This window comes from Enoplosus armatus, chromosome 19, assembly GCF_043641665.1.
Source record: "Enoplosus armatus isolate fEnoArm2 chromosome 19, fEnoArm2.hap1, whole genome shotgun sequence".
Lineage (NCBI taxonomy): Eukaryota > Metazoa > Chordata > Actinopteri > Centrarchiformes > Enoplosidae > Enoplosus > Enoplosus armatus.
In genome coordinates, this window is record NC_092198.1 from 830,001 (window position 1) to 855,439 (window position 25,439).

Below are 25,439 nucleotides of genomic sequence, written 5' to 3' on the forward strand. Positions count from 1 at the left end.
GCTGCCGGACACTCGCAGGTTCACACCGAAACTGAAACACAGAAATACTAAATATTCATTCTGACGTCCTATAACAAACACTTTGATTTGATTTTTTTTGTCCACTAAAAGGATTTTTCTTTCTGCAGTTTTGTCACTTCTGATAAATAATTTACTGCCGATATTGAAACAGTAAAACACACGCAGGCGTGTTGAGGTGTCATTTACCTCTGTGCGTTCTGATTGGTTTCTCCTTTCACAGTGATGCTGCGTCCGACACTCAGTCCTTTAACCAGCTCACCTCTGAAGGGAACGCTCTGTAGGAATCACACACAGACCAGAGACACTCAACACCTGAACCAGGTCTCAGATCAGCTGAAGAAGGAAACAAGGAAGGAAGGAAGAATAATAACTGAAGAGGTGAAGACAGAAGGAAGAAAGACAATATTTTCTTTCCTTCCTAAAAACATGAAAATCCCCAAAACAGAAAACATGAGTATTTTTGTAACTAAATTCTCTTCTGCTTCACTATCAGTACTTAAAGGTCAGAGGTCACATTGTACTGTTTGTGTAACCAGGTGTCTGCTATTAAATGAACCACATATAAAATACTTATGATGAAGAAGGAAGGAGGAATAATAATAATAATAATAATAATCATCATAATAAGGAGAAAGGAAGGAAAGCTACATTTTCAAAGCAAATTCAGAGTTCTCTATCATAATAACTATGTTTTGAGAAGTGGTGCTACAGCAAATACTAGGATATATCCCTACGAGTTGTTTGGTACAACATATTTGGTTAAAATTATTAATAAATCCATAAACAGGACGAAACGCATGATGGGGAAAATGTGAAGTTTGTGATTTATTTTAAAAACGTGTCTCTACAGTTTGAGTATGCTCATCAAATTCATCATGCAACAGTAAAACTCACCAAGTCGCCTGAAGAGGAGATTATTTGCTGGAGGATGAACAAACAAAAAATAATTAAAATTCATATAAATACAAAAACACACACAATAACAAGTTTGACAGCTGCAGTAAAAATAATAATTTAAAAACACCAGACTTCACATTTTTATTCTAATATAGAAACGCTTCATCCTCTACTGCACGGCTCACTTGTGGTGTGATTTTAGGTCCGGTGTTGTTTACATGTTACATGCTTCTGTTTGAGGACATTATTTGCAAATATAACATTCTTGTTTTAATTCTTTCTATGTGTAAACATCACATCTCCAGAACCCGACGTGATTTCTGTTCAAGTCAAGAAAGATTTTGATTTATGAATCATTTGAAATGAAGGAAAGTAAACAAATCTTCACATTTTAGAAGCAGTGACCTCCACACGTTTGGTGCCTTTTCATTGATCACTTTTCTGTATATTGACTGACTAATTGTTTCAACTCTGATGGCAGAAAATGAACGTTTGTTCTTACATTCATCTCTGAGAGCAGGCTGGTCAGGCTGGCTGCAGGAGAAAGTGAACTCTGAAAACAACAAAACACCTCATTCAACTTCATCACAAGTTTTATCACATGAAGAAAAAACCCACAAACCTTTCGACAAAGATTGTTGAAACATGCTCTGTAGAGAGCGACTCACAGAGCTCGGGAGGACGCCGACAGCTTCAACTTTGACCTTTCCAGATATGTACAGAGTGTCGACCCGCTCCAGATCCAGTCTCTGTTTATACTCCAACACATGACCTCCGTTCACCGCCACCTGGAGCCGTGGTGAAAGAGGTACTCAGATCTGTTGCTTAGGTAAAAGTAGCAGTACAACAATGTAAAAATACTCCATTACAAATACAAGCCCTTGCTTAAATAAAAGTACATAAGTATTATCAGCTTCATGTAATAAAGGTACTGGTTGTGCAGAAAAATGTCTCCAGTGACTGATATCTGATTCTATCTGACATTAATAGATTGTTAATACTGATGCATCAATGTTAGAGCAGCATTTACTGTTGGAGCTGCTCAAGGTGGAGCTAGTTTAACTACTTTATATACAGTTAGCTAGTTTAACTACTTTATATACAGTTAGCTAGTTTAACTACTTTATATACAGTTAGCTAGTTTAACTGCTTCATATACAGTTAGCTAGTTTAACTACCTATATATAGTTAGCTAGTTTAACTACTTTATATACAGTTAGCTAGTTTAACTGCTTCATATACAGTTAGCTAGTTTAACTACCTATATATAGTTAGCTAGTTTAACTACTTTATATACAGTTAGCTAGTTTAACTGCTTCATATACAGTTAGCTAGTTTAACTACTTTATATACAGTTAGCTAGTTCTGACTACTTTATATACAGTTAGCTAGTTTAACTGCTTCATATACAGTTAGCTAGTTTAACTACCTTATATACAGTTAGCTAGTTTAACTACTTCATATACAGTTAGCTAGTTTAACTACTTTATATACAGTTAGCTAGTTTAACTACTTCATATACAATAAGCTAGTTTAACTACTTTATATACAGTTAGCTAGTTTAACTGCTTCATATACAATTAGCTAGTTTAACTACTTTAAATACAGTTAGCTAGTTTGAACTACTTTATATACAGTTAGCTAGTTTAACTACTTTATATATATATTTATTTAACTACTTTAGGTTCCCAACCTAGGGGTCGGCCCCTCCAAAGGGTCACCAGATAAAGGGGGTCGTGAGATGATAAATGGAAAGGAAAGAAGAAAAAAGTTCTGATACACAAATATGTTTTCACCTTCAGGACATTTTCTAATCTTTGATTTTTAGAGAAATATTGGATCATTTGAACAGGTATTGAAATTAAACCATGTGAGGAGGAGACACAGCTACACTGCAAAAACTTGTCTCTCACCTTAAACTTGTCTTTCAGGACGAGGACGATGAGCTCGAACGTGGCCCCGGCAGCGAAGGGCATCTGGTACAGGATCTCCTCTCGGCCCCAGCGCTCCCCCTGCAGAGAGTTGCAGACGATACAAGGTGACCTCTGGAATCTCGGGTTGAAATGAAACGCCACGTCGGCTCTCGGCTTCACGCTGCTGCCACACATGAAATCTATCTGGAACCTGGAAGACAACACAGAGGGACGACTTAACCCGGGTAAGTTGAAGTTTAAAAAGTGGAAAAACTCAATATTCTTGATGTCTTGATATATTTCTCCAAAGTTAAGGCTGACATGTTTGGATTGGACATCTTTAAAATAAAATGTAGTGATGTCACCGTCGGTTTGTAATGATGTTGTAAACACAGCTGGATCAAGCAGGTGTAAAACCAGGTTTTATACTTCATGATTTTGTGTTGCGTGTCCTCACCTGTCAGCATTGGAAGGCACTGAGCCCTGAAAGAGTACCATCTCCCCCGGCAACAAACCACCCAGGATCGTCCCAGCGAAAGGAATCCTCTGTGGGGGAGAAATCAATAATATTCAGGAGACAGCTGAAAACATCTGTCAAGAACCACAAGATTCAGGAGAAATACAGGAGTTTGATGACAGGGAAATTCATTTTTATTTCTATCAAAACATCAACAGTAAACTGAAAAGAAATGTGCCAAATTTGGAGGCATTATTCTATAAGTTTATTTCCACAATAAAACATGAGAAAAATTCAGTATAATTTTGACTCAACACCATTCTTCATCATGACCATCTGTATTTTTGATACTCACTCATTTAGCTAACTCTTGAAATGTCTGAGGGCAGAACTTTTACTTAAAGGACTTTTTATCATTTGTGAAGAGTTTGTTCCTTCTTTTTAACGTTACAATTTTATGTTAATGTCGTAGTTCATACACAGGTCTTCGCATTTCAATGGCAGGAAAAAAACTGACCGTGCTACAACAGAAAGCAGTCTATTGAACATGGTGTCTTGTATTGACGCCAAACTCCATTAGAAATTATGAATGTTAAAATATTTCCTCGCGAATCTTCAAACGCTAACCACCAATATTACTTAACCTAAGTTGGTAGACAAACTTTTTAATTCGGCCTCCACGAAACACAAATTAGTCACAAGTGCAAAACGAACTATAATTAAGAGTCCACCTAAAATATTCGTACACCAGACTCAGTGTAACGTTAGCTACTGGGCGGACCAAAGCTTTCAGCGTTAAATTTAACCGAAATAAAGTTATTTGGTTAATGTGATATATGCCGATTTCCCCAGGAATACTACCAAAATTGAGAAAACTGTTTAACATGTTATACAAGACAATTTCACATGATACATTTCTTTGCGCAGCTAAAACTAATGCAACTTGAGCGCTTAGCTAGCCTGCTCACTGACAACCCTTCGATAAGTAGTCAATATAACGTTAATGACGACAAAGAAGGTGAATAAAAACAGAAACTACGTAAGATAAACACAGAAAACATCTTACCGGGTTACGAAACGTCTGTCTCGGGTTTGAAATAGACATTTTGGAGCAAAACGGCTGCGACCTGAAGCTGGCGTAATGTATTGTTTACTTCCTTATTCAACGTCAGCAAGGTTGACGGTTACAAGGATGAGTCAGACCGGCTTCAGAAAGAGACACACTGTTAGTACTCAGCATTACAAAGGTTTCCTTTGAACCGTCCAAAGGTGCAGTTAAAATCACCTGTTGCAAACATTAGTTCACTTCCAGTTTTTACACTTTTAATGTGTAATATTACATACGGAGTGTGGCGCGGTGAGATACGTAGCTGTCCGCTCCTAGTGGTCTGCAGAGGTTTGGTAAAAGACGCTGATTCCAGTCTCATGAGTCCAATAATGACCCATTATCCCGGATCACACCCACTATGTCAGGGCATCAGATAAATACGGAGTTCAATTGAATAAAAACTGCTCTATTTCTCCAAAAGAATATTCCAGTTTTTGGAGCTTTTTAACTCTGCAATAATTGTGCTTTTCAAAAAAGTTAATGTCATTATTACCAATCCTCCAATGCCAAGTTATTAAAATATTGAAAGACCAGTTGTGGGAGAAATAGTCATTTACCTTCATATATAACTGGCTTTATAGTAATGATTCTGTACATGTATCCACTCATGTTCCCACTAACTAAATTATTGTCTGTGAGGGTTTTTGTTCAGATTGATACCACTTAGCTTAGCATAAGGACAACATTTTCCTCAATTTCTTCATCTGTAAAGAAAGAAACATGAAATACGGCGTGGCTTTATGGTAGTTTATGTGTTGAACTAAAACCAATACCTTCCTAAAGAAAGAATAAGCTTGTTCTTAAGATGAATAAAACCAAACTTAACCTTCCCAGCTGCGTTTACACTAATCAAAGTAGACGTGTAGGAATGAGCGTTTACATATAATTGACTTTATTACAAAACAAAACTGTACAAATTACACACAAAATAACCTAAAACACCACATTAGGCAGATATAAAAACATAATGTAGTAGATTTTATAAAACCAAAACTATAAAGTTAGAAGAAAACAGACAAAACATGAAACCAGGGTCTGATCCAAACCGAGCTGAACACTCCGCAGTTCTCCAGATAATAGTCCTGGTTTGTGGACAGGTCCCCGGGCAGTGGTGCACTTACAGTCCGTACTCTGATTGGCTGTGAAACATAAAATCAAGTCCATCCGTCTCTACAGCCGAGCGTTTCCACCCGCCGACTTTCTGCCTCATCGGTTAAAAACGGCTCTAACTTGATATCAGCTGCGGGAGTCAAAGGCGTCTGAGATGTGACCGAGCGTGGGTCGGTCCACCTCGGTCCTCAGAAGTCTGCGTCCAGCCTGAAGGTGTTGTCTGTGGAGCCGGACATCACGCCCATCCTCTGGTACTCGCCCACACGCTTCTCAAAGAAGTTGGTCTTTCCCTCCAGAGAGATGTTCTCCATGAAGTCGAAGGGGTTCTCCACCCGGTAGATCTGCAGAGACGGCCGACAGATCGGAGGTCAGTTTAGAAAAAGGAACATTTAACTTGTGAAATGCAGTATCAGGCGACGGTCTGTTCAGACAGGCGTCTGTCTCGTGCTGCTGCTCGTCTGTCAGTGAACCACTCGTCCTCCAATCAGAGCGTCGCTGCAGCACTCAGCCCCCATCATTGGCTGAGGTCCGTACCCCTGCGCCTCTCATCATCACAGACCTGATCCAGACCAGGATCAGGAGCCAGCTGTTCTGACTACTTCTTTAAAAACTTTCAAAGTGTTTCCCAAGTGGAGATTTATGTTCCACTACAACCTACATTTAACATGTCCACCGTAACTGACCCGACGTCAGCACAAAGACCGCTTTATAAACGACGTCAAGTGGAAGATTTTAATTCACGTTTCCTTTCAAAATAAAATGCCCAAATAAGGTTGAAATGTAGTAAAGTGAAATGTAAATGTTCTCTCCACCAGCAGACACCTTCAAAATGGTTTCAGCAGCCGTTACTGGGAGCTGTGGTTACCTTTGTGAAGCCGAGCTCCATCATCAGTCTGTCGGCTACAAACTCGATGTACTGCTTCATCAGCTCGCAGTTCATCCCGATCAGCTTCACCGGCAGAGCCTCCGTCAGGAACTCCTGAACAGAACAACAAGAACAACAACACACCATTAAAACCAGTGAAACCATCAACCGACTGAAGGAGAGAAACCAGAACAAGTTCAGGATCTCCACATTGGTCCGTTTGACCGACCTGCTCGATCTCCACGGCGTTCTTGATGATGTTGGTGACGGTTTCTATCGACGGCTTGTTGACCAGGTGTTTGAACATCAGACAGGCGAAGTCACAGTGCAGACCCTGAACCAGCAACACACACAGTTACTCCACAGACACTGGGTCACAGTGCAGACCCTGAACCAGCAACAGGAAGCTTAATATTGATCTCACTGCCGATATATAATCATTGGCGGCCGGTGCGTCACCTCGTCTCTGCTGATGAGCTCGTTGGAGAAGGTCAGGCCGGGCATCAGGCCCCTCTTCTTCAGCCAGAAGATGGCAGCGAAGGAACCGGAGAAGAAGATTCCCTCCACGGAGGCGAAGGCCACCACGCGCTCTCCTAAAGGAACCAGAGTCACGATCAATAACAGATAGAAGATCAACATCAAACCTGATCAACCAGGAACGCGGCCGTCTCGGAGCCACAGGGAGCAGCTTTACCGTAGTTGGCGTTCTTGTTGCCGATCCAGTTGATCGCCCAGTCGGCCTTCTTCTTCACACACGGCAAAGTCTCGATGGCGTTGAAGAGGTATTCCCTGTGGGTCGTTGAACACACGGTCAGACACCCGCACAGACCGGCAGAGTCCAGTACAGACCAGCACACCAGTAACAGAGTGGTCTCACCTCTCTGTGGGCTCCTTGATGTAGGTGTTGATGAGGAGGCTGTACATCTCTGAGTGGATGTTCTCCATGGCGATCTGGAAACCATAGAAACACCTCGCCTCCGTCACCTGCACTTCCTGTGTGAAGCGCTCCACCTGGTGGTCACGAGGAGGACGAGGGGAGACAACAGGTCCACGTTTACAACCAGAGCATCAACTCATTTAGAGCCGCAACAATGAATTAATCAGAAGAAAATGACTGATAATCAATTCACGTTTGAGTCGTGTTTCAAGTAAAAAAAAAAAGCTACATATTTGTTGAGAATTTGCTGCTTTTCTTGATCTCGCATGACAGTAAAGTCAATATTTGGGGGTTTGGGACGAAAAAAAATATTCAATAGGAGGACGTCACCTTGTGCTTTAGGATTTTATATTAACTAAAATATTCAGTTGAACAGCAGCAAACAGCCAGTCAGCAGAGGACAACATGAGATCTGACCCCAGTTCAGCTGCTTATCTTTACATGTTGGAACTTTGTCTTTTACTTTCAGCCTGCGACGGTTTAACAGTACTAACTGTCGTCACATTGGTGCTTCTTGTCCCCCTTCAGGACGAAACCACCAGAATAACTCAATAATCAGTCATTGATCTGAGAGCTGATGTTTCAGGGTCCTCACCAGATTCTCGTTGACGATGCCGTCGCTGGCGGCGAAGAAAGCCAACACGTGAGAGATGAAGTACCTCTCCTCGTCCTTCAGGGACTCCCAGTGCTGCAGGTCCTTGGACAGATCCACCTGAACAAACACAAGCCGTCAACATCCTCCAGCAGCTGCTGGCTCCGCCTGCACACCTGATCACGTTAAAGTCATCAAATATATTTTAAACTTGAACACTTTTACACCAATAAAAGAGATTCACATTCACTCTGCAGTGTTTCTAGAGTAGGACACGGGTCTGGGACCACAGAGGGACGCTGAGTCTCAGAGCCACTGACTGATGATGGGAACTAAAGATCTGACTACACGGGTCCACGCGTACCTCCTCTGCGGTCCAGAAAGAGGCCTCGGCCTTCTTGTACATCTGCCAGATGTCGTGGTACTGGATGGGGAAGATGACGAAACGACGAGGGTTCTCCTTCAGCAGCGGCTCCTCTTCACGGCTGCTCTTCTTCACGGCTTTGGGCTGCAAAACACAAAACACAAGACTGTCAGCCACAAACCACCTGAGAGCTCAAATATACAAGAAACATACAAAGATCAGAAGAACACATCCACCGCTGCTCGTGTTCAAAGATAAGAAAGTGCAGAATGTGAAGACTGTTTGACCTGAACTGCTCTGATCGACACTTCGCTTCATAACAAGTCTGTAACGTTCTAACTTTGGATGCAGTCGATGGAAAAGAAAGAAGAAGAAATATGCCAGAATCCAGCGACATGAATGTGTCATATAATCCACCATCAGCTGATTGTCCATGTTGGCGCCAGAACCGACATTTTAGGCGCCACATGACCACAATAACAAACACCAACTCGTCATAATGTCCTTTAACATGGATGCTGATAATGTGTCTGAAGTGACCGGAAGTCTTGAAGGTTTCAGCAGATTGGGACTCACCGCAGGATCGTCGAAGATTTTGCGCGCGGTTTTAGACGCCAGGATGCGGGTCGTGTTCAGGCTCGGCGGCTGGAAGAGAGAAGACAAGATGTCCTTAGTGACCAAAAAGCACTTTCCGTAATGAATGAATACGCTTTCTTTTCTATCCCACCGGCTGAAATACAGGTGAAATGTGGGTCAGTCAGGCTGTCGGGCTGAACTGCTCAGAAAATGGCCGCCATGATGTTTAACTTACAAATACTGTTATCGTAACATCAAATGGAGATTTTAACGTTTAAACGCGACATGAAACATCAGTGTTACGGTCTTTCTGGTCTCACCGTGTTTTCTTTGTCCAGCGACATGTTGTCCATCTGACTGCTGAGTGACTTTTCATTCTTGACGGAAAGAGGAGAGCGAGCAGAAAGCATGTTGATGTGCTCGAGTTCAGACGGACAGATAAATAAAAGATAAGTTAAGAAATTAAAAGAAGGAGTAAGAAAAGAAGACGAGGATCTAAACTAGCAGCTGGCAGTGACGGAGAGCAGAGACTGAAGCGGCGTCTGTTGTCCGCTCGCCTATTTATTGAAATCTTGGCGCTAGAACGCAGCTGGCCAATAGAAACGCAGCTCGCGGCGGCTCTTTAAACTGACGCCGCGACGGAGCCAATCGGGTGGAGAGCCGCGCTCACGTGCCACCTGAACAGCTGCGGGAAATTCAAAGGGCTTTGTTCGTGCGGAGTTACACAACTGCCCGAAACCGACGTTACAAAACTACTCAGAATGAGCGTTTACGCAACATTTCAGACTCTGACAAAAGACACGCTTTAGTTTCACATTAAAAGCCGTTAAAGTGTAATCATAAAACAGTGTCAAAAAGTTAAAATGTTGTTGAAATCACAAAAACTAAGACCGACTTCCGTTATGAGATGTTAGGTAATGCGCCATAATTTGTTTCATTGGGAGTTAAATCGCTATGTTTGCGATAACTTTATACATTTCTTTGTGTCTCCATTTCTTTTCATATTCAAGTGTCATAATAAATGTATGACGGTGTTTATAGTGTTGACTGCTGGTTTGTTTCCCGCCGCCGCGCTTTTTGTTCACTGTAATTTAAAGGCGTTGTCATCATAACGATTTAGCGCCAAAACATACCATACACGTCACGTATTATTACAAGTATTATAAGTCTACAGTTTACAGGAGTCATGTGTATCGTCAGGTACGAACTAGAAGTGGCAGTAACTGTTAAAGTCTATTAAGTACTATAAACACGGAACACATCCCGAAACTTCGACACTAACACTGATTTAAAGACGGAATTATTGTGTGTTTCTGTTCCTGAGTAACTGAACGTGTTGCATCTTTCATTTGTTCAGCTTTCAGGCTCTGAAGGAAGCGTTTCAGCTTCATTTTACCTCCAAACTCAGATGGGATCAGAAAGATTTCCTCCCTGCAGCTGAAGCTGACGTAACAGCTGTTTCCAGGTTGCTGCCGAAGCGAGAGCTCTGATTGGCTGATGGGGTAGACAACGACAGGGCCTGGAAACCCACGTCACAGACAGAGACGCCACCTAGCGGCTGGGATGAACACCTGTAACACCTGAAATTATACCAAGGTTTCTGATGCAACCCCTGCTTGAATATGCACATTTAGACACACTTATGTGTATGTGCTTCTCTTTGTCTCCCATAGTAACAATAAAACATCATATTAAAAGAAGGAAAAAGAGAAGAAGGAGAATCCCCAATCAGTATCTGATCAATAACAAAATGAGGGAAGTTTCTTTAAAGCTTATTCATAGATTTTACCCAGTCATGAAATCTGGGGGCGTCGGCCATAGTGAACCTGATTTATTCTTTATGCTTTAAACTACAAACGAAGAGACTCTTTCTTTTTAAAAAGTGTTTTATTGAAATCCACAGTTGTTAAATCAACAGCTGGATGAGAAATTCTTGACACAAAAACAACAATCTGTGCCGGTGTTTTTTTCATTATTATTAAACTGAATGCAAAATGGCACACAGACTGGAGGTTATCAATCGTCCAATCAGCAGCTTCGTGTCCCCCAAACTGATTGGATGACCTCCATTACTAAGATACATCATCACAAGAGTGAAGACAACATGCCGAGAGAGTCACAAAGTCCTGCAGCTGCCGGCGTCCCGTCAACATCTGCACACCAGAGTTCATCAACTTTAAAGCTGCACTGTAGTTTCTTTTACGCCTACAACTCCCAGAAGGCAGCGCTCAGGTGAGCGTTCATCACCTGTCAAGAAAGAGATCATACCCAGTGTTTTTGTTCCAGTCTCAAAAACCTACATGTCAGTGCTGATTTTCAGTTCCTCTGAGCTTCATGCATCACTGCTGACACACAGATTACATGAAATACATTTCAAAATAAGGCATTTATTGTTTTTAATTCAATCTCACACCGCTGACAGCTGCCACAGGGTTTCTGCAGGTTTCACCAAATTTAATTTAAAACACAGAATGCAGTTTGGAAAACCAGTCGGGACAATAAGGCCTAATATTATTGACTAGAGAGAGGATGAGAGTTACTTCTATGTACACTATCACCTTTATGATCACCCTTCAGGTGTTCAGCTGTGGTCCCAGTGGATCAGAGTTTATTGATATGTATAACACATTGTTGACAGAGCTTCCCAGCTGTATAACAACAGTTCTTAATATTATATATAATTAGTAAAATATATAGTAATAAATAATTCATCAGTTAATGTGATGGAGGGATTAACTAATTAATGAATTAATTTAAGTCAATTTAAAGTCTTTGAGCTTCATAACAAAAGTTTCTGTCTACTGCCGGCAAGATAAGAGAATCAAGACCTTTTAATACGTCTGAGGCCTTTTCCAGGGAACTGAATTCAAAGCTTTTTAAGAGTTTTCAAGGCCTGCAGATCCCGTGTTCAAGTCTTCAACTCTGATTTTCCTGTCTTTTCACTGATTCATCTGTCAATTACTTTTCAGATTAATGAATGAATCTTTGAGTGTAAGAAATGTAAAAGAAGAGTGGCATGACCCTCAGCAGCCGGCCGTAACCAGAATTTCAGAAATATTGAGGTCATGAGGCTGAAACCAAAAATAAATTCTCCAAATGTTTAGATTTGTATTATTTGGAGTTTCTTTTTAATTTCATTAACTGTTAAATGTTCAGTTATTGTCTGTAAATTGTAAATTTTACGTCTCAACATTCAAAGTATTTCTCCACACTGGAGTGGAGGTTTTGGAGCCTCCTGGGGTCACATGTTAGAAAACATGTTGGAAACCAAAGATAAACTCAGGAAGTAAAAAGATGGAATCAGCCGCTCGATTTGCCCTGGAAAGACGGACTCTGTCACGTCATCAGTCGAGTTTTCCTCCAAATTTTAACCAAATTTCCATAAAATCATCAAAAGAAATCGCAGATCTGATGTTTTCAGCTCTTCTCTGGAGGCCGAGTGACGTTCAAGTCGCCTGCTTCATTCGTCATCGTTTATTCATAAAGTCTGTTTCTGATTTTTATCCACACACAACAGGAAACACAGAGTTAGACGTTTTTCAGATTTCTGGTGTTTTGGTGCTTTTTTTACCCACAAATTGGAACTGCTCATAAAAACAGGCGGGTGGAAAAACACTGAAGGTTAAAGAAGAACTGAAGACATGTGGTCAGTTTGGTTCAGACGGAGCTGAGTTTGACCAGCCCTCTGACCGAGTCCTCGTGCAGAGCGTCCTGACTGGAGGGGCCGTACAGGGCGGTGGGGGTGGGGACAGGTGGGTGGGGGTGTGGTTGGGGGTGGAGGTGCAGGTGGGCGGGGCAGGGCAGGGCACCCTGCGGGGTGGTGCAGGGCGTCTCCTCCGGGCTGACGAAGTGGTGGTGGTGATGATGGTGGTGATGGTGGAGGTGGTGGTGGCAGCGGGAGTCGGCGGCAGAGTCCCTCAGGGTCAGGACGTCTCCCCCGCAGGACGGCAAGGAGGGCTGGGAGGGGGCCAGGTAGGCGCAGGGGCCCCCCAGCGTAGTGGTCTTCCCTGGTAGAGGGGCCAGAACCACGGGGTCATTGTGGAGCAGAGGGGTGGCAGCAGCCTGGAGGACAAACTTGGTGCTCTGGAGGCACTGATCCTGATCACACTGAGGACAGAGACAGTCAAAGACATGAGTCCATTAAAATGTTTCAAAGCCTGGTCAAACCACAAAGTGTCACAGAGAAAACATCTGTTGTCAGTGACTCTCAGGGCTAGCTGGTGAACTACTGCAGCTGGAGAGCTAACTGCTAACATGCTAGCCTAATCCGTCACAATACCTCTCTGAGCTTCTTTCTCTTTTCTGTGTTTACTCAGGATTGTTCATCATTTCATTCAATAAAGAGTTTTACTGAAGAAGGAAAAAGCTCTCTGAGTTACGAGCTCAGTAACTGACAGTTAGCGGGCTCATTAGCTCAGTCGCTAACGTGACAGTAAGTGTCCACAGTTTATTAAAAGCTGTATCAGCATGGTGTCCTCCTGTCTCTGTGTGTGACCCAAGTCTCTGTTGTGGAGCAGTTTATACTCTGACAGAGGAGCCTAAAGAAAACTGGACGGTGACACAAAGCTAATAAGCTACGCTAGCTTCCTCCATGTTGGAACAAAGGTGACCCTCGCACAGATTCACCCTGACCCGGGGACGTCGTGAATACCCCTCAGCTCTTTCCGGAGCCTCCAGGTTCACTGAAATCTGTAACTATATTGTCTAAAATAAATACACGTTGATTTGATTTGACTGTAGATTCTCTTCAGTCCGTGTGATTTGTCTCATACATGAGGTGTCAGTATTGATCAGCAGTGATGTCACTCCTCCACCCACCATGTGACTGTGGAGCTGGGTGGAGGCGTAGCTGCCGCCGCCGGTCCCGTTGGACTGGGAGACAGTCTGTGGTGTGTCAGACTGGATCAGACCTCTCCTGTCAATCAAACTGAGACACAGAGAGAGAGACGTCACTTTACAGCAACATCTCAGTCATGCAACTCAATTCAAACTCAAGCTTTATTGACACGATGCTCTGATACGAGAAATATAAAGTTCAAGCAACAAATACGTAAAGTGTGATAGTTTTGTTCATAAGGATCAGGGTTATTGATTGTGTTGATTGACAGCGAGACAGACCAATCAGTTTGTGTACAGGCCTCACTGTGGGCGGGACCTACTTCACTACTCCTTCTTACCGGTGTGTGTGCAGATGGATGTCATCACCTGTGTCAGCAGGTAAAGCCAACATGTTAATAAGCTGTCAAACACTGTGACACACACACACACACACACACACACACACACACACACCAGCTGGTGATGATCTAACAAGCAGAGTGTGTAATATGTTCAGTCCTGAAAAACAAACATCTCCTCCACCTTCCTCTGCTGACACATGCTCTTATTTTGAAAATCCGCCTCTCTCATATCCTCCCTACAGGCAGCTGTCTCTCTGTCCTCCATCATTGTTTCCCAAATCAATCAATCAATCAAACAGCTGTCAGTCAGGCGAGGACACAGCTGGGGACGACACATTCTCTTAATATGAGTATCATTTGATGTCAATATAAACTAATATGGCCATAAGTATGCGGACGCTCTTCATGACACTAGACTGTTTGTGTCATAATCACGTTACAGCTGTCCACATACTTTTGGCCATATTACTGTTTATTATAATAAAAGGAAATATACCACAAATCCTCTCCTCTGTCCAGTTTTCAAAACCAAACCTCATTTCATTCTGTTTAACTCCGGCTGACTGTCAGAGTCTCTGTGATGATGAGGTTCTGGAAACACAGAGATGATGAAGGCAGAGAGGCAGGTATATGACGGAGGATGAATTGTAGAAATGGCAGCGATCCGTTCTCTCACTTTGATTGTTTTTTGATTCATTTTGTAGCTCGGTTTGTCAGCAGCGAGGGAGAGAAGAGGAAGTGCTCTCTCAGACGGCGAGGAGGAGGGAAAGAGTGTAATTACTTCGAGGAAGGTCTCAACTGAAAACTGTCCTCATTAAACACAGAAACACAGAGTCTGCAGAGACGAGGAGGAGGAGGAGGAAGGAAACGAAATCAAGAAAAGTCAGAAACAGTCTGCAGCTGTTTGTGAAGATGAAACTGAAATACAACAAAAACATGTCTGTTCTAACTTGAAGGACCAACAGCGGAGTCAGGATTTGGTGGCTGGTGTAAATGTGAAGAGAGAAAAAGAGTCGGCTGAAGGTTTGAAACAGATGAATTCTCAACACCACGCTGTCTGTAGCGATTAGTCGTGTCTGGACGCTGACAGCAGCATCAGTCGCTCGTTTCCATTTCTGATCGTGGGAATTCAAAACGGAAGAAGAAGAACATCGAAGCTGAATGTAGATTATCAGCATTAACAAGACTGAGCGTGTCACGCTAGCAGCTCTGTGAGGCACAGTGATGCTTTGAGCTAAATGCTAACGTCAGCACGCTAACATGCTCACAGTCACGAGGCTAACATGCTGATGGCATCACCAAAGTAATTAGGAACATCTTGGAACCATGAATATCTGTTTTGGGCCAGTCCATCAAGTAGATGTTACAGTAAGAACTTCGACCTGCTGGTGGCGCTACAGAATCAGAGGATCACCCGAGTCAGTAGGTTTCATCCTCTGGGAACCATGAATGTCCGACAAGTCAGTTGTCATGGTAACGCTAGCCTTGTTCCTAACCTGGTACCTCTGGATCACATCTGAGATTTGTTCAGAGATTCAAATATGTCTGCTGTGCTCGTTGATGGCCGTTTCCTCCAATCAGAGAAACAACGGACCCAATCAGAAGTCTGTAGGCGTCCAGACTTTAGTCCTGAGTTTAGTCTAGACTTTAGTGCTGCAGAGGACATTACTGACCTGGGAGGCAGAGGTCCACACAGAGCTGCACAGCAGTTGGTCAGGATGTTTCCATAGCTGTAGGGGTTGTAGTTATCCTTCCCTCGCTTGGTGGACCAGGACCCTTTAATCTGGACCAGGTCAGGATCAGACCGCGACAGAAACAGAGAGAGGAGTGTTGGTTCAGTTCAGCGAAGCCAATACATATCACGACCAGATCAAAACAGTGGTTACACATTCTTTTTCTAGTGAAGTATGTAACAGAGGAATGGTCCGGTCCTCCTGGAGCCCTCTCAGGGACGTCCTGGTGGTCCTCGGATCACAGTTTGGGCTTTGTATACTCACGTCCTCGTTGGTGGTCTGGTTGGAGCTGATCAGGTAGGTGTGGAACCCCGATAAACCAACAATTGACCAGACGGAGAAGAAACACACCACCACCTCCAGGACGGTGCAGAACAGAGTCAAGGACAATCTTTAACCCAACAATACCGGTGGAGTTCCACAAGGTTCCACTCTGGATCCCTTCATTTTCTCTCTTTATGTGCTCCCACTTGGTGCCATAATCCACAAACACACACAGACACCCAGTGATACATACATATCACCCCTCACAAACACGACAGCAGGTGATGAACGTTAACACACAGTTTATTATTGTTTAATTGTTAAATCTGGTGCAAAATAAACTCTGACAGTTGATCGACGTAATGTCATTTAAATCAGCTGTTCGGATTTAATGGATGAAGATTCGTGGAAGTACTTCAGATTTCACATGTTGAACAACACTGTTTTACGTTTGACTTTAAATATTTGCTCAAATGCCTGCCGGGCTCCATAAAAAACTATATAATACTATATATAGTTATAGTCACACTATATAAAGAACTAGAAAACGTCCAACTTTGCTGCCTCCTTGTGGTAGTTTCAAAGAAGACACCGACGTAAATCTTTCTTCACCCGGACCATCAATGAATCCATTTTAGATTCATGCATTGACTTTATCTCACTCATAGAGGGCGCTGTGCAATGAAACTTGAATCATTGCCGAATTGTCCTCAGGCACTTATAAGATCATTTCTGAATATATACAAGGAAGTGTGACAGAAAACCACATGATCATCTGATCTCCTGATTAAACACTGACGACGAAGCGGATTCATGTCACATAGAAAATAAAGATTTTTAGTTTGAATCAACACAACCAGACCAGACAAGGGTGTGTGCCAGCATCTGAGGAGATGATACAGTATTTACAGTGGAGAGGACGGACTGTGTATATATATATATATATATATATATATATATATATGTATATATATGTATTTATTTTTTCTTTGTTTGTTTTTTTCCTGAGATGAATGAGCTGTGATTGTCACTAATAATTACCGAGAGGGGAATGCAGTCGACAGCAGAATCAAAGGGAAAACAGTAGAAACAGGAGAGAGAGAAGAAGCCGGTGGACCTGAATGTAAAGGGGGCCCTCAGAGCGTGAGACCGGGGCAGAGTTTGACCTTGGCAATGCATTATGGGACGTATTGACCTGTGGTAGGCGACTGCGTCAGAGTCATTGATTTATCAGAAACACAAACACATATTAACCTACAGAGAGAGAGAGCGGGGGAGTGTATGAGGAGTAATTAGTGCCTCTTGATTTTCTGTGTCAGCGGTGTGTGTGATCGTGTGCTGGACTGTCGAAGTGAAACTGTGGTGACATTAAGACAAACAGCATGACCACATATAACCAGGAACTACATGCTTGTGTAGAGATGTGTATGAGTGGAAAGTATGGGGTATTTATGTGGATGAATTTACTTGATGAAAGCTGTAAATGAAGCTTGAAGTAACAGTGAAAGGATATCTAGCCGGGCTGTCTTTGAGCGCGCTCAGGAAACCAGTCCGGTTCGATCCTGCAGAGAGGAGCGAATGTGTGTTCAGGTTATTCAGTCAGGATTCATCCTCTGGGGACCATGAGAGCTGGGACGGCAAAGATACTGCAGGAGGTGAATTTGAGTCAGAGATCTCCCTGAACTCACAGACATGAGACACATGTTGACTCGTTCAGTGTGACCATCATCTCTGATGTCCATCCAGAGTAAACAGACGCTGCAGAACCTGCCTGAGAATCCTCCTGTTTTTAACTTTCCTTCAGTGTCTCAGTGATCAGTGACAGCTGTCTGTCCGTCCATGAGGACGCTGCAGACAGGAGCTGCTATCAGCTGACTCAGCTGCTGTGATGGAGACCATGTGACTACATGGAAACAAATAATATGATTGGTTCCCAAACATCATTAGGAACCATTATTTTATATTAAGCACCTTGTCGAGAAGTCTGAGATCGACAGATTGGGCCAGAAACTAACCAGCGACAAGACTTCCAGTAATGAGCCGAACTCGTCAGTTACTGATCTCTAAATTTACATCTTCGGATCAAAGTCACGACACTGCAGGATCTTTTTATAGCTCTGCTGCTAAAAACAGAAAACAAGCAGCGTAGTGTTGAGAGGAAGACACGAGTTCATCTCAGACAGACTGCTGGTTGTTAGAGTTTGAATCTGAAGCAGCCTGCAGGGCAGCAAAACAACATCAGCAGCCTGAACGCAGAGAATTAGGTCAATGACGCGTGACGGGGGAAGAATCAGCCGCCGACTTTAGACCCAGAAACACAAAATCAATGATCAGTTTTAAACGTCCTTCCAGACATTCAGTTCATTTCTATGAAATCAGCCTGCTGAGAGAGAAACAATCCAACATTCAGTGAACGTAAAGTGTAGAAACGGTGAGACTGAACCAGCAGAGGCCGGACCGCTCCGGTCCCATCGATCAGTGACGGGCGGCGGGAACAGACTGCAGCCTCAGCCTCTCTCTGACAGCCTGTCAATCACAGGGCAGTGGGCGGGGCCTATGGGGGTCAATGTCTCGTCCATTACGCAGATGAGAAGCTGCTGCAGAGCCACGACGCGCTTCAGCACAGAGCTGAACGCAGCAGAGCTCGAACATATCAGACGTCTTTCTGTTATCAAGCGACTCAGTCGATGCTCATTAGAGCTACAAACTCTCACTGATCACTTCTCTGTTGACAAACGCTTCATCGCTTTATGTTTCCACTGACTGCAGGAGGTCAAAGTGCACGTGCTCTGCAGGAGATCAATGAACTCGATCTGAAAGCAGTCAGTTAGTCAGTTTGTCAGTCAGTTTATCTTCTTTTCTGTTTCATAAGATTGTAAATTGAATTTCCTTTCGTTTTTTTAGATTAGTCGTTAGAATAAATGACCAAACTGAGGAAAATATTTTGGACATTTGTCAGTTTCTTTTACATTTTATAAACTAAGTAATGAGTCAGTTCATTAAATAATAACCAGCTGATTAACTGATGATGAAAACATTCATTAAAATGCGCTGAGTCATTGTGTAGCTGTTGAACATGAAAAGATCTGAAGAGAAACTCTTCAGATCTTTTCCTTCCTTCCTGATTCTACAATATTTCCCTGAGATGTCGAGGAGGAGAAGCAGAAAGACTCAAGTAAAGTACAAGTACCTCAAATTTGTACTTAAGTACAGTAGTTACTTTCCAGCCTGCAGAGAAAATCACAGTAGAAACAGTGTGAGGAAGAGGAGGTGTTACTCACTGAGGATGACGTGTGTGATGACGAAGGCGAAGATGAAGATGGTGAGGAAGGAGAGCGAGAGGATGAACAGGTAGAAGAAGCGGTAGTTCCTCCGTCCGACGCAGTTCCCGACCCACGGACAGTGATGGTCGAACCGCTCTGAGGGAGGAAACAAAACTGAAGTCATGACAGAACACAAGCAGGAAAATATTGGATTATTATTATTACTGATGCATTTTTAATGTTTTGGCTGGTTGGTCGAGAAACCTTTGTTTCCTGTTGAAGAGTTTAATCAGTATCAGTTTAAACAATATCTAATTTTTATGACCTGATCACGTTTTGTATAAAAAATCTTAATCTTCAAAGTGACAAAGTGACAAAGTGACTCCGGCTGACTGTTAGCTTGTTTACAACAACATCAAGCTAACGCTGCTTAAAGTCTTGAGCAGAGAAACAAACCGGGTGTAATTAAATGAAACAAGACCACTAGAAGAATGCTCTCTTCCCATTGGCTCACAGATGCAGTTGGACAACAAGCTCATATAACCTGTATGCAGCCTGAGAGGCAGAACTCAGGGTTTGACTGACCGACACAGTTGTCACACAGGCTGCAGTGTGAAGCTCGAGGCGGTCTGAAGATCTTGCAGGTGAAGCAGTACTTCAGTTTGACCGTCTGTCCGTTGATGAGAACCTCTCGGGTGCGAGGCGGCGGTCTGGAGCAGCCCCCCGAGTCTGAACACACACACACACACACACACACACAGAAGAACACACTTTAAGCATATTTAATAAAAAACAAAAGACACAGACAATCACGTCCCTCCTCTCTAAACTAACTAGCCATTTAAAAATACATTATGCTAACCTCATGCTACGCTAACCTTAGCACAAAGCAGCGTGGATGAAACTTGAGTCACGTCTGACAATAACTGTGACTGTGTGTAACCATGGCTTTTTATGCTCATGCTAATATGCTAACATTAGCATTGCCAACATGGTAACAAACTGTATTTGTGTTAAACCTGAAGATCAGCAGGACGCTGGTGAGGCTGCAGAGTCACGTTCAACCACCAGGATCAGAAAACAAAAACAAAAACAGGACGACTGATATTCTGCAAGGAGTTTCTCACACACACACACACACACACACTCACACACACACACACACACACACACACACACACTCACACTCACACTCACTAAACTGAATTTGACTCCGGCCAACGTGTCTAATGATATTAATGATATTAACGATATGTATATGAATGTATTATTAATATGAATGTGTATTTGTTTAGGAACATGTATGTAACATAACCTAAGATCATCTTCACGTCACTAAAACACATAAAAGTCAAGAACATACAACACACAAACTACTAAACCAGTGATCTTGTAACAGAGTATTTCTACACTGTGGTATTACTACTTTTACTTCAGTAAAAGGTCTGAGTACTTCTTGCTCCACTGGTGTTTATGCTATAAATATTACTGATCTATCCGCCTCAATGACCCAGTGTTGATGGGTCTACAGCGTCCTCCATGTTGGACTGTCTCTCCTCTACGTGACACATTTCACGGTGTTCGGACGCTGTCTGTCCATCAGAGATCAGCTGGAGACCAGACAGGAAATAAACTGGGAGCTGAAAGACACGTTTCTCCTCTGAGGATCAATAAAGGTTCATCTCGTCTCGACTCGACTTCGGGAAACTTTCTTCTGTCTTTGGTTTTGTTTGTCAGACAGGAAGTGAGGATGTTGTTTCTTTACAGATGATTCGGCTGTCAGGAATAGAAAACATTCCTGACCACAAACAAAACCCAGTAAAAAATAACTGCAGACTATTTCTGTCCGTCCTCCAAACACACTGAGCCCAGTGTTTCACATCCAGCTTCTTCTCCCATATTTGGTCGTCCTCTGTGGTGATTGACAGCTCAGTCGCTCCACAGATGTTGAAAAAAAATATATAAATAAACAAAACAAAAAAATAATAAGAGGTTTCCAAAAATAGACAGAGAGAGAGAGACAGAGAGAGAGACAGAGAGAGACAGAGACAGAGAGAGAGAGAGAGAGAGACAGAGAGGGACAGAGAGAGACAGAGACAGAGAGAGACAGAGAGAGAGAGAGAGAGACAGAGAGAGAGAGAGACAGAGAGAGACGTTCAGTTTCTGTGGAAACGACTGATTCACCGAGACACATTTGTGACAGAACACACACACACACACACACACACACATATATAAAACACACACACACACACATATAAAACACACACACACACACACACACACACATCTTAAACATACACACACACACACACATCTTAAACATACACACATATATAAAACACACACACACACACATCTTAAACATACACACATATATAAAACACACACACACACACATATAAAACACACACACACACACACACACATCTTAAACATACACACATATATAAAACACACACACACACACATATAAAACACACACACACACACACACACACACATCTTAAACATACACACACATATATATAAAACACACACACACACACACACACATCTTAAACATACACACATATATAAAACACACACACACACACACACACACACACACACACACACATCTAAACACACACACACACACACACACACATCTAAACACACACACACACACCTGTAAAGACGCCTGAGTGGAGGGGGCGGTGAGCGACTTCCTGTAGTGAGTCATCAGTCTCATTAGTGAACAGATTATCAGTCATTCACCTCCATTAGCTACTTAATGAATGGCCTTTTATTCCCGCTGCTGTGCTCCTGCTGTACCTGTAGATGGAGCCACCCGCGGCTACAGAGCGCCCGCGCCGAAACAACGAGAGCCGTGATTGGTCGGCTTAGGCCGCTTGTGTCGGTGGAGTTTGTTGAGAGATTTGCTGCAGATAAAAAATGCGTCACGAGAAGAACATTTCTAATATGTTTGCGTGCGTTTCCATGGTTACCGATTTGCCTCTCCAGGTCGGCGGCCTCGTCCGGCGTGGCCCGGGGCAGGACGCCGGGGTCGCTGAAACTCGCCCTGAACAGCATCCCCATCACGAAGACGAAGAGGACGCCGCCGACCGCCGGGATGGCCGGGGTCAGGTTGGACGCCAGGAAGGGACAGCTGAGGACAAATAAAAACAGAGTCTCAGCCAATCACAGGAGCTCTCTGGTGGGGCCAACGAGGACGGGGTTTCAAAGCGTCTCAGATCTGTCTTTAAAATGAAGACTGAACTCTCTGACGTTCTACAGACGGTTGATCAGCATCTTCAGCAGTTTCACATTCGGTTACTTTTCCACAAAACAAGAGCTCACATGTAAAAACTGCATCTCTGCCTGTTTTCAGTTGGACGAGGATCAACTTTTTTGATTTTGTTTTATGACTCTGAGCCGAAGAATTATTGTTTTTTCTTCATCTATCAGGAAAAATAAGAGTCATTTTCACTCGACAGACTTTTTGTAGATTTCACTTTAAGAATGTGATAAATTGAGTCTCAGGTTTGCCTTTCAATCTCCTGTCATAGTGACACAAGCTGCAGGAAGTGGTTGCCGTGGAAACGGGAAACACAGGGGTTGCTGTGTTTTGGAAGTTGCAGTGAGGAATGTGGGAGGACAAAATGAGACCAACGTTCCAGACGTCTCTCGGCTCCGAGAATCTGTTTTCAGTCTGTTTTTGACTTTTAAAGTCGTCCTTCAACATAGAAAACATAAACAGCCGAATCATCTGTAAAGAAACATCGTAGTTGTTTCAAATATCAGAGTTTTTGTTTTATTGGTGAATTTACAGTTTTTCATACTTACTAAATGTTTAGTTTGTAAAATGTGGGAAAATAGTGAAAAACATCCATCAAAAACTCCAAGATGCTGTTTTTAAAAGCATCCGTCCAAATGTATTCAGTTTACTGTGATGAAACCAGCGGTGGAAAGAAAAAAGTACATTTACTTTTGCTGTACTTCATTACAATTTTAAGGTACTTTATACTTCAACTCCACTACATTTTGGAAGCGAATATTACTTACTACTTTTTGCTGCGCCACATTTATCTGACAGCTGTAGTTACTTTGATACTTCTCAGATTATTCATTCAAAATGCAATCAAATAAATCATGATGTATCATTATTACTGATTGAACTGCTCAGCGGTATGAAACGCCATTAAAATGAGCTGCAACATTAAAGTGATGAACACATGAATGCATCAATACTTATAATCCAATTCTATAATATATATTTTTCTGAATGAGTACTTTTACTTTTGGTACTTTAAGTATATCTTGATGCTAAAACTTTTGTACTTTTACTTAAGTAGGGATTTTGAATGCAGACTTTTGTAACAGCGTATTTCTACACTGTAGTATTACTACTTTTTACTTAAAGATCTGAGTTTTTCTTCCCCTGCTGTACACAAGTAGTGAACTAAGTTTATTTATAGATCAGATGTCAAAAGAAAAGTAGACACATAATAATATCGTACAAATAAATAAGTAAATAAATAAAAACGTCCGAGTCCCGATCATTGAGTCATTTCACTCTGGTCTCATTTTAATGCTCATGACCACCAGCTGAGGTCAAAGGTCAACTTCCTTTTTAACTTTACTCATTTAACTGCTCGAAGCATTTTAGATCATAAACCCAAAACATCAAAGTGTGTGCGTTTGTTCTTGCTTTTCTGTATTTGTGGGGTCCTAAAACCAGGGAGCCCACTCACGGTCCAGGGACCGACAACTTTGTGGGGACCAAAACACTGAAAACCCCCCAAAAGATGAAAAAACAGTCCATGTGCGTGTGTGTGCGTGTCCACTCACTCAAAGGTGAAGAAGAGGCCGCTGGTGAGCAGGATGAGGACCAGGGTCAGGTAGAAGACCCCGGTCTGTCTCGCCATCATGATCCTTCCGCCGCAGTAGAACCGGTTCCTTCCCGGGAACACCTGCCACTTCCTGCGGGGGGTCCGGCTCCTGTGGCCCGGGAAGGTCGGCTCTGTTCCCTCAGTGGGGGCCGGGCACGAGCCGCTGCTGCTGCGGGTGCAGATCTGGTTGTACTGACCCGGCTGCTGCTGGTGGTGCTGGTCCAGAGCCGCATGATGGATCTGAGACATGTGTCCTCACAGGTGAGCGGACAGATGAATAATGACAGACAGAAAAAAATATATCAGAGCTGTGCGCGTGCAGCTGGTGCGTTCAGGATCTCCAAATGTTCAGTCAGCCCCCCAAATGAATCCTCATGTCAGGGTTTTGTGTCTGGAGCCAAAACGAAAGCAAATCCGACATTTTTAATCCAAAATCTTCCGCTTTTATTTTGTAATATTTCGTAAACAAACACCAACTCGTGGTCAGAGACGCACGCGCGCGGGGTCCAAAATCCAAAACCCACCATAACACCCCCGCCTCGTGCCCATGCAGCGTCCCTCTCACATAATGCAGCGTTAATATCCCTGGATGATGGATCCGGTTCTGGTCGGGAGACGGAGCGGGACGGGACCGGGTTGAGCCGGGTCCGGATCGGGAGACAGCAGCGCTCTGGAGGATCAGAGGGTCTGTGTCGGCGAAGAGGAAGAGGAGGAGGAGGAGGACGTGAAGAGCATCCTGATCCTCCGCAGAGCTGCTGGAGCTCCGAGTCCCGGACTGCACAGATCCTCTAGTGACGAGATGGACCACTCTGTAGCTAAACCTCAGTGACACGTGAAACACACAGCGCTGAAATGATCAGTGGATTCATCGATTAAAAGAAAGTGAATTGATGGTTGAAGTGATTTTTCATGTAAACACATTTGATGTGATAATAACTCACAGCTCTGGTGTCTTAATGTTATCTCTTATATGTATTTCTTCACATCTCTACGCAGTATTTTATGTATGAAACAATTATTTAGCAGTACGAAATATACAACACATTTTACTCAAATATGATTCAATTCAATTCAATCGTATTTATATAGCGCCAAATCATAACAAGTCATCTCATGACACTTTACAAATAGAGCAGGTCTAGACCGACTCTTTATACAGTCACCCCCAAATCGTTTTATTACTTTTACCAAACAGATTAAGATATTACATACAAAACGGGATATGATATAATGTAGTTGTAGCTTCGAATCGATTTAGGAAATGGAGTGAGACCTCTTCATTTCA

The 25,439-nt window shown here is 42.9% G+C and overlaps 3 protein-coding genes and 1 non-coding gene across 6 annotated transcripts in view; all 4 read right to left on the reverse strand.

The window, feature by feature from the left end:
- lgals8a (galectin 8a) overlaps positions 1–4,449 on the reverse strand; it is a 5,364-nt gene extending 915 nt beyond the window's left edge. Inside the window, exons 1-8 of the mRNA XM_070926158.1 lie at positions 4,355–4,449; positions 3,289–3,377; positions 2,832–3,042; positions 1,587–1,706; positions 1,421–1,471; positions 916–942; positions 208–296; positions 1–31 (exon numbers count right to left, since the gene is read on the reverse strand). The exon at positions 1–31 is cut by the window's left edge and continues 135 nt beyond it. Coding sequence (XP_070782259.1) covers positions 1–31; positions 208–296; positions 916–942; positions 1,421–1,471; positions 1,587–1,706; positions 2,832–3,042; positions 3,289–3,377; positions 4,355–4,393 — 657 coding nt within the window. The 5' untranslated portion in view covers positions 4,394–4,449. The remainder of the gene's footprint in view (positions 32–207; positions 297–915; positions 943–1,420; positions 1,472–1,586; positions 1,707–2,831; positions 3,043–3,288; positions 3,378–4,354) is intronic.
- Positions 4,450–5,312: 863 nt separating this feature from the next.
- LOC139302450 (ribonucleoside-diphosphate reductase subunit M2-like) lies at positions 5,313–9,339 on the reverse strand. 3 transcript variants are annotated; one of them, XM_070926148.1, is made up of 10 exons: positions 9,161–9,339; positions 8,841–8,909; positions 8,265–8,408; positions 7,904–8,020; positions 7,249–7,382; positions 7,066–7,160; positions 6,831–6,964; positions 6,601–6,705; positions 6,372–6,485; positions 5,313–5,847 (listed from the first exon to the last, which is right to left on the reverse strand). In XM_070926148.1, exons 1-10 carry the CDS (start codon positions 9,248–9,250, stop codon positions 5,695–5,697), a joined length of 1,155 nt encoding a protein of 384 aa, XP_070782249.1. In that variant the 5' UTR covers positions 9,251–9,339; the 3' UTR covers positions 5,313–5,694. The 3 variants fall into 3 exon arrangements, with proteins under 3 accessions (XP_070782249.1, XP_070782251.1, XP_070782250.1); XM_070926150.1 differs by having other exon boundaries at positions 8,265–8,401; positions 8,837–8,909; XM_070926149.1 differs by having other exon boundaries at positions 8,265–8,375; positions 8,805–8,909.
- On the reverse strand, positions 5,927–6,064 carry LOC139302750 (small nucleolar RNA SNORD94). The gene has a single exon (XR_011598924.1). It is a non-coding gene; the product is annotated as a small nucleolar RNA SNORD94 (small nucleolar RNA).
- A 3,158-nt stretch (positions 9,340–12,497) lies between the features above and the next one.
- LOC139302445 (palmitoyltransferase ZDHHC14-like) lies at positions 12,498–24,403 on the reverse strand. Its single transcript, XM_070926142.1, has 9 exons — positions 24,114–24,403; positions 22,271–22,431; positions 19,866–20,009; positions 19,299–19,436; positions 17,531–17,579; positions 16,018–16,120; positions 15,694–15,803; positions 13,659–13,767; positions 12,498–12,947 (listed from the first exon to the last, which is right to left on the reverse strand). The coding sequence occupies exons 1-9, from the start codon at positions 24,401–24,403 to the stop codon at positions 12,498–12,500; spliced, it is 1,554 nt and encodes a 517-aa protein (XP_070782243.1).
- Between the last annotated feature and the right edge of the window lie 1,036 nt (positions 24,404–25,439).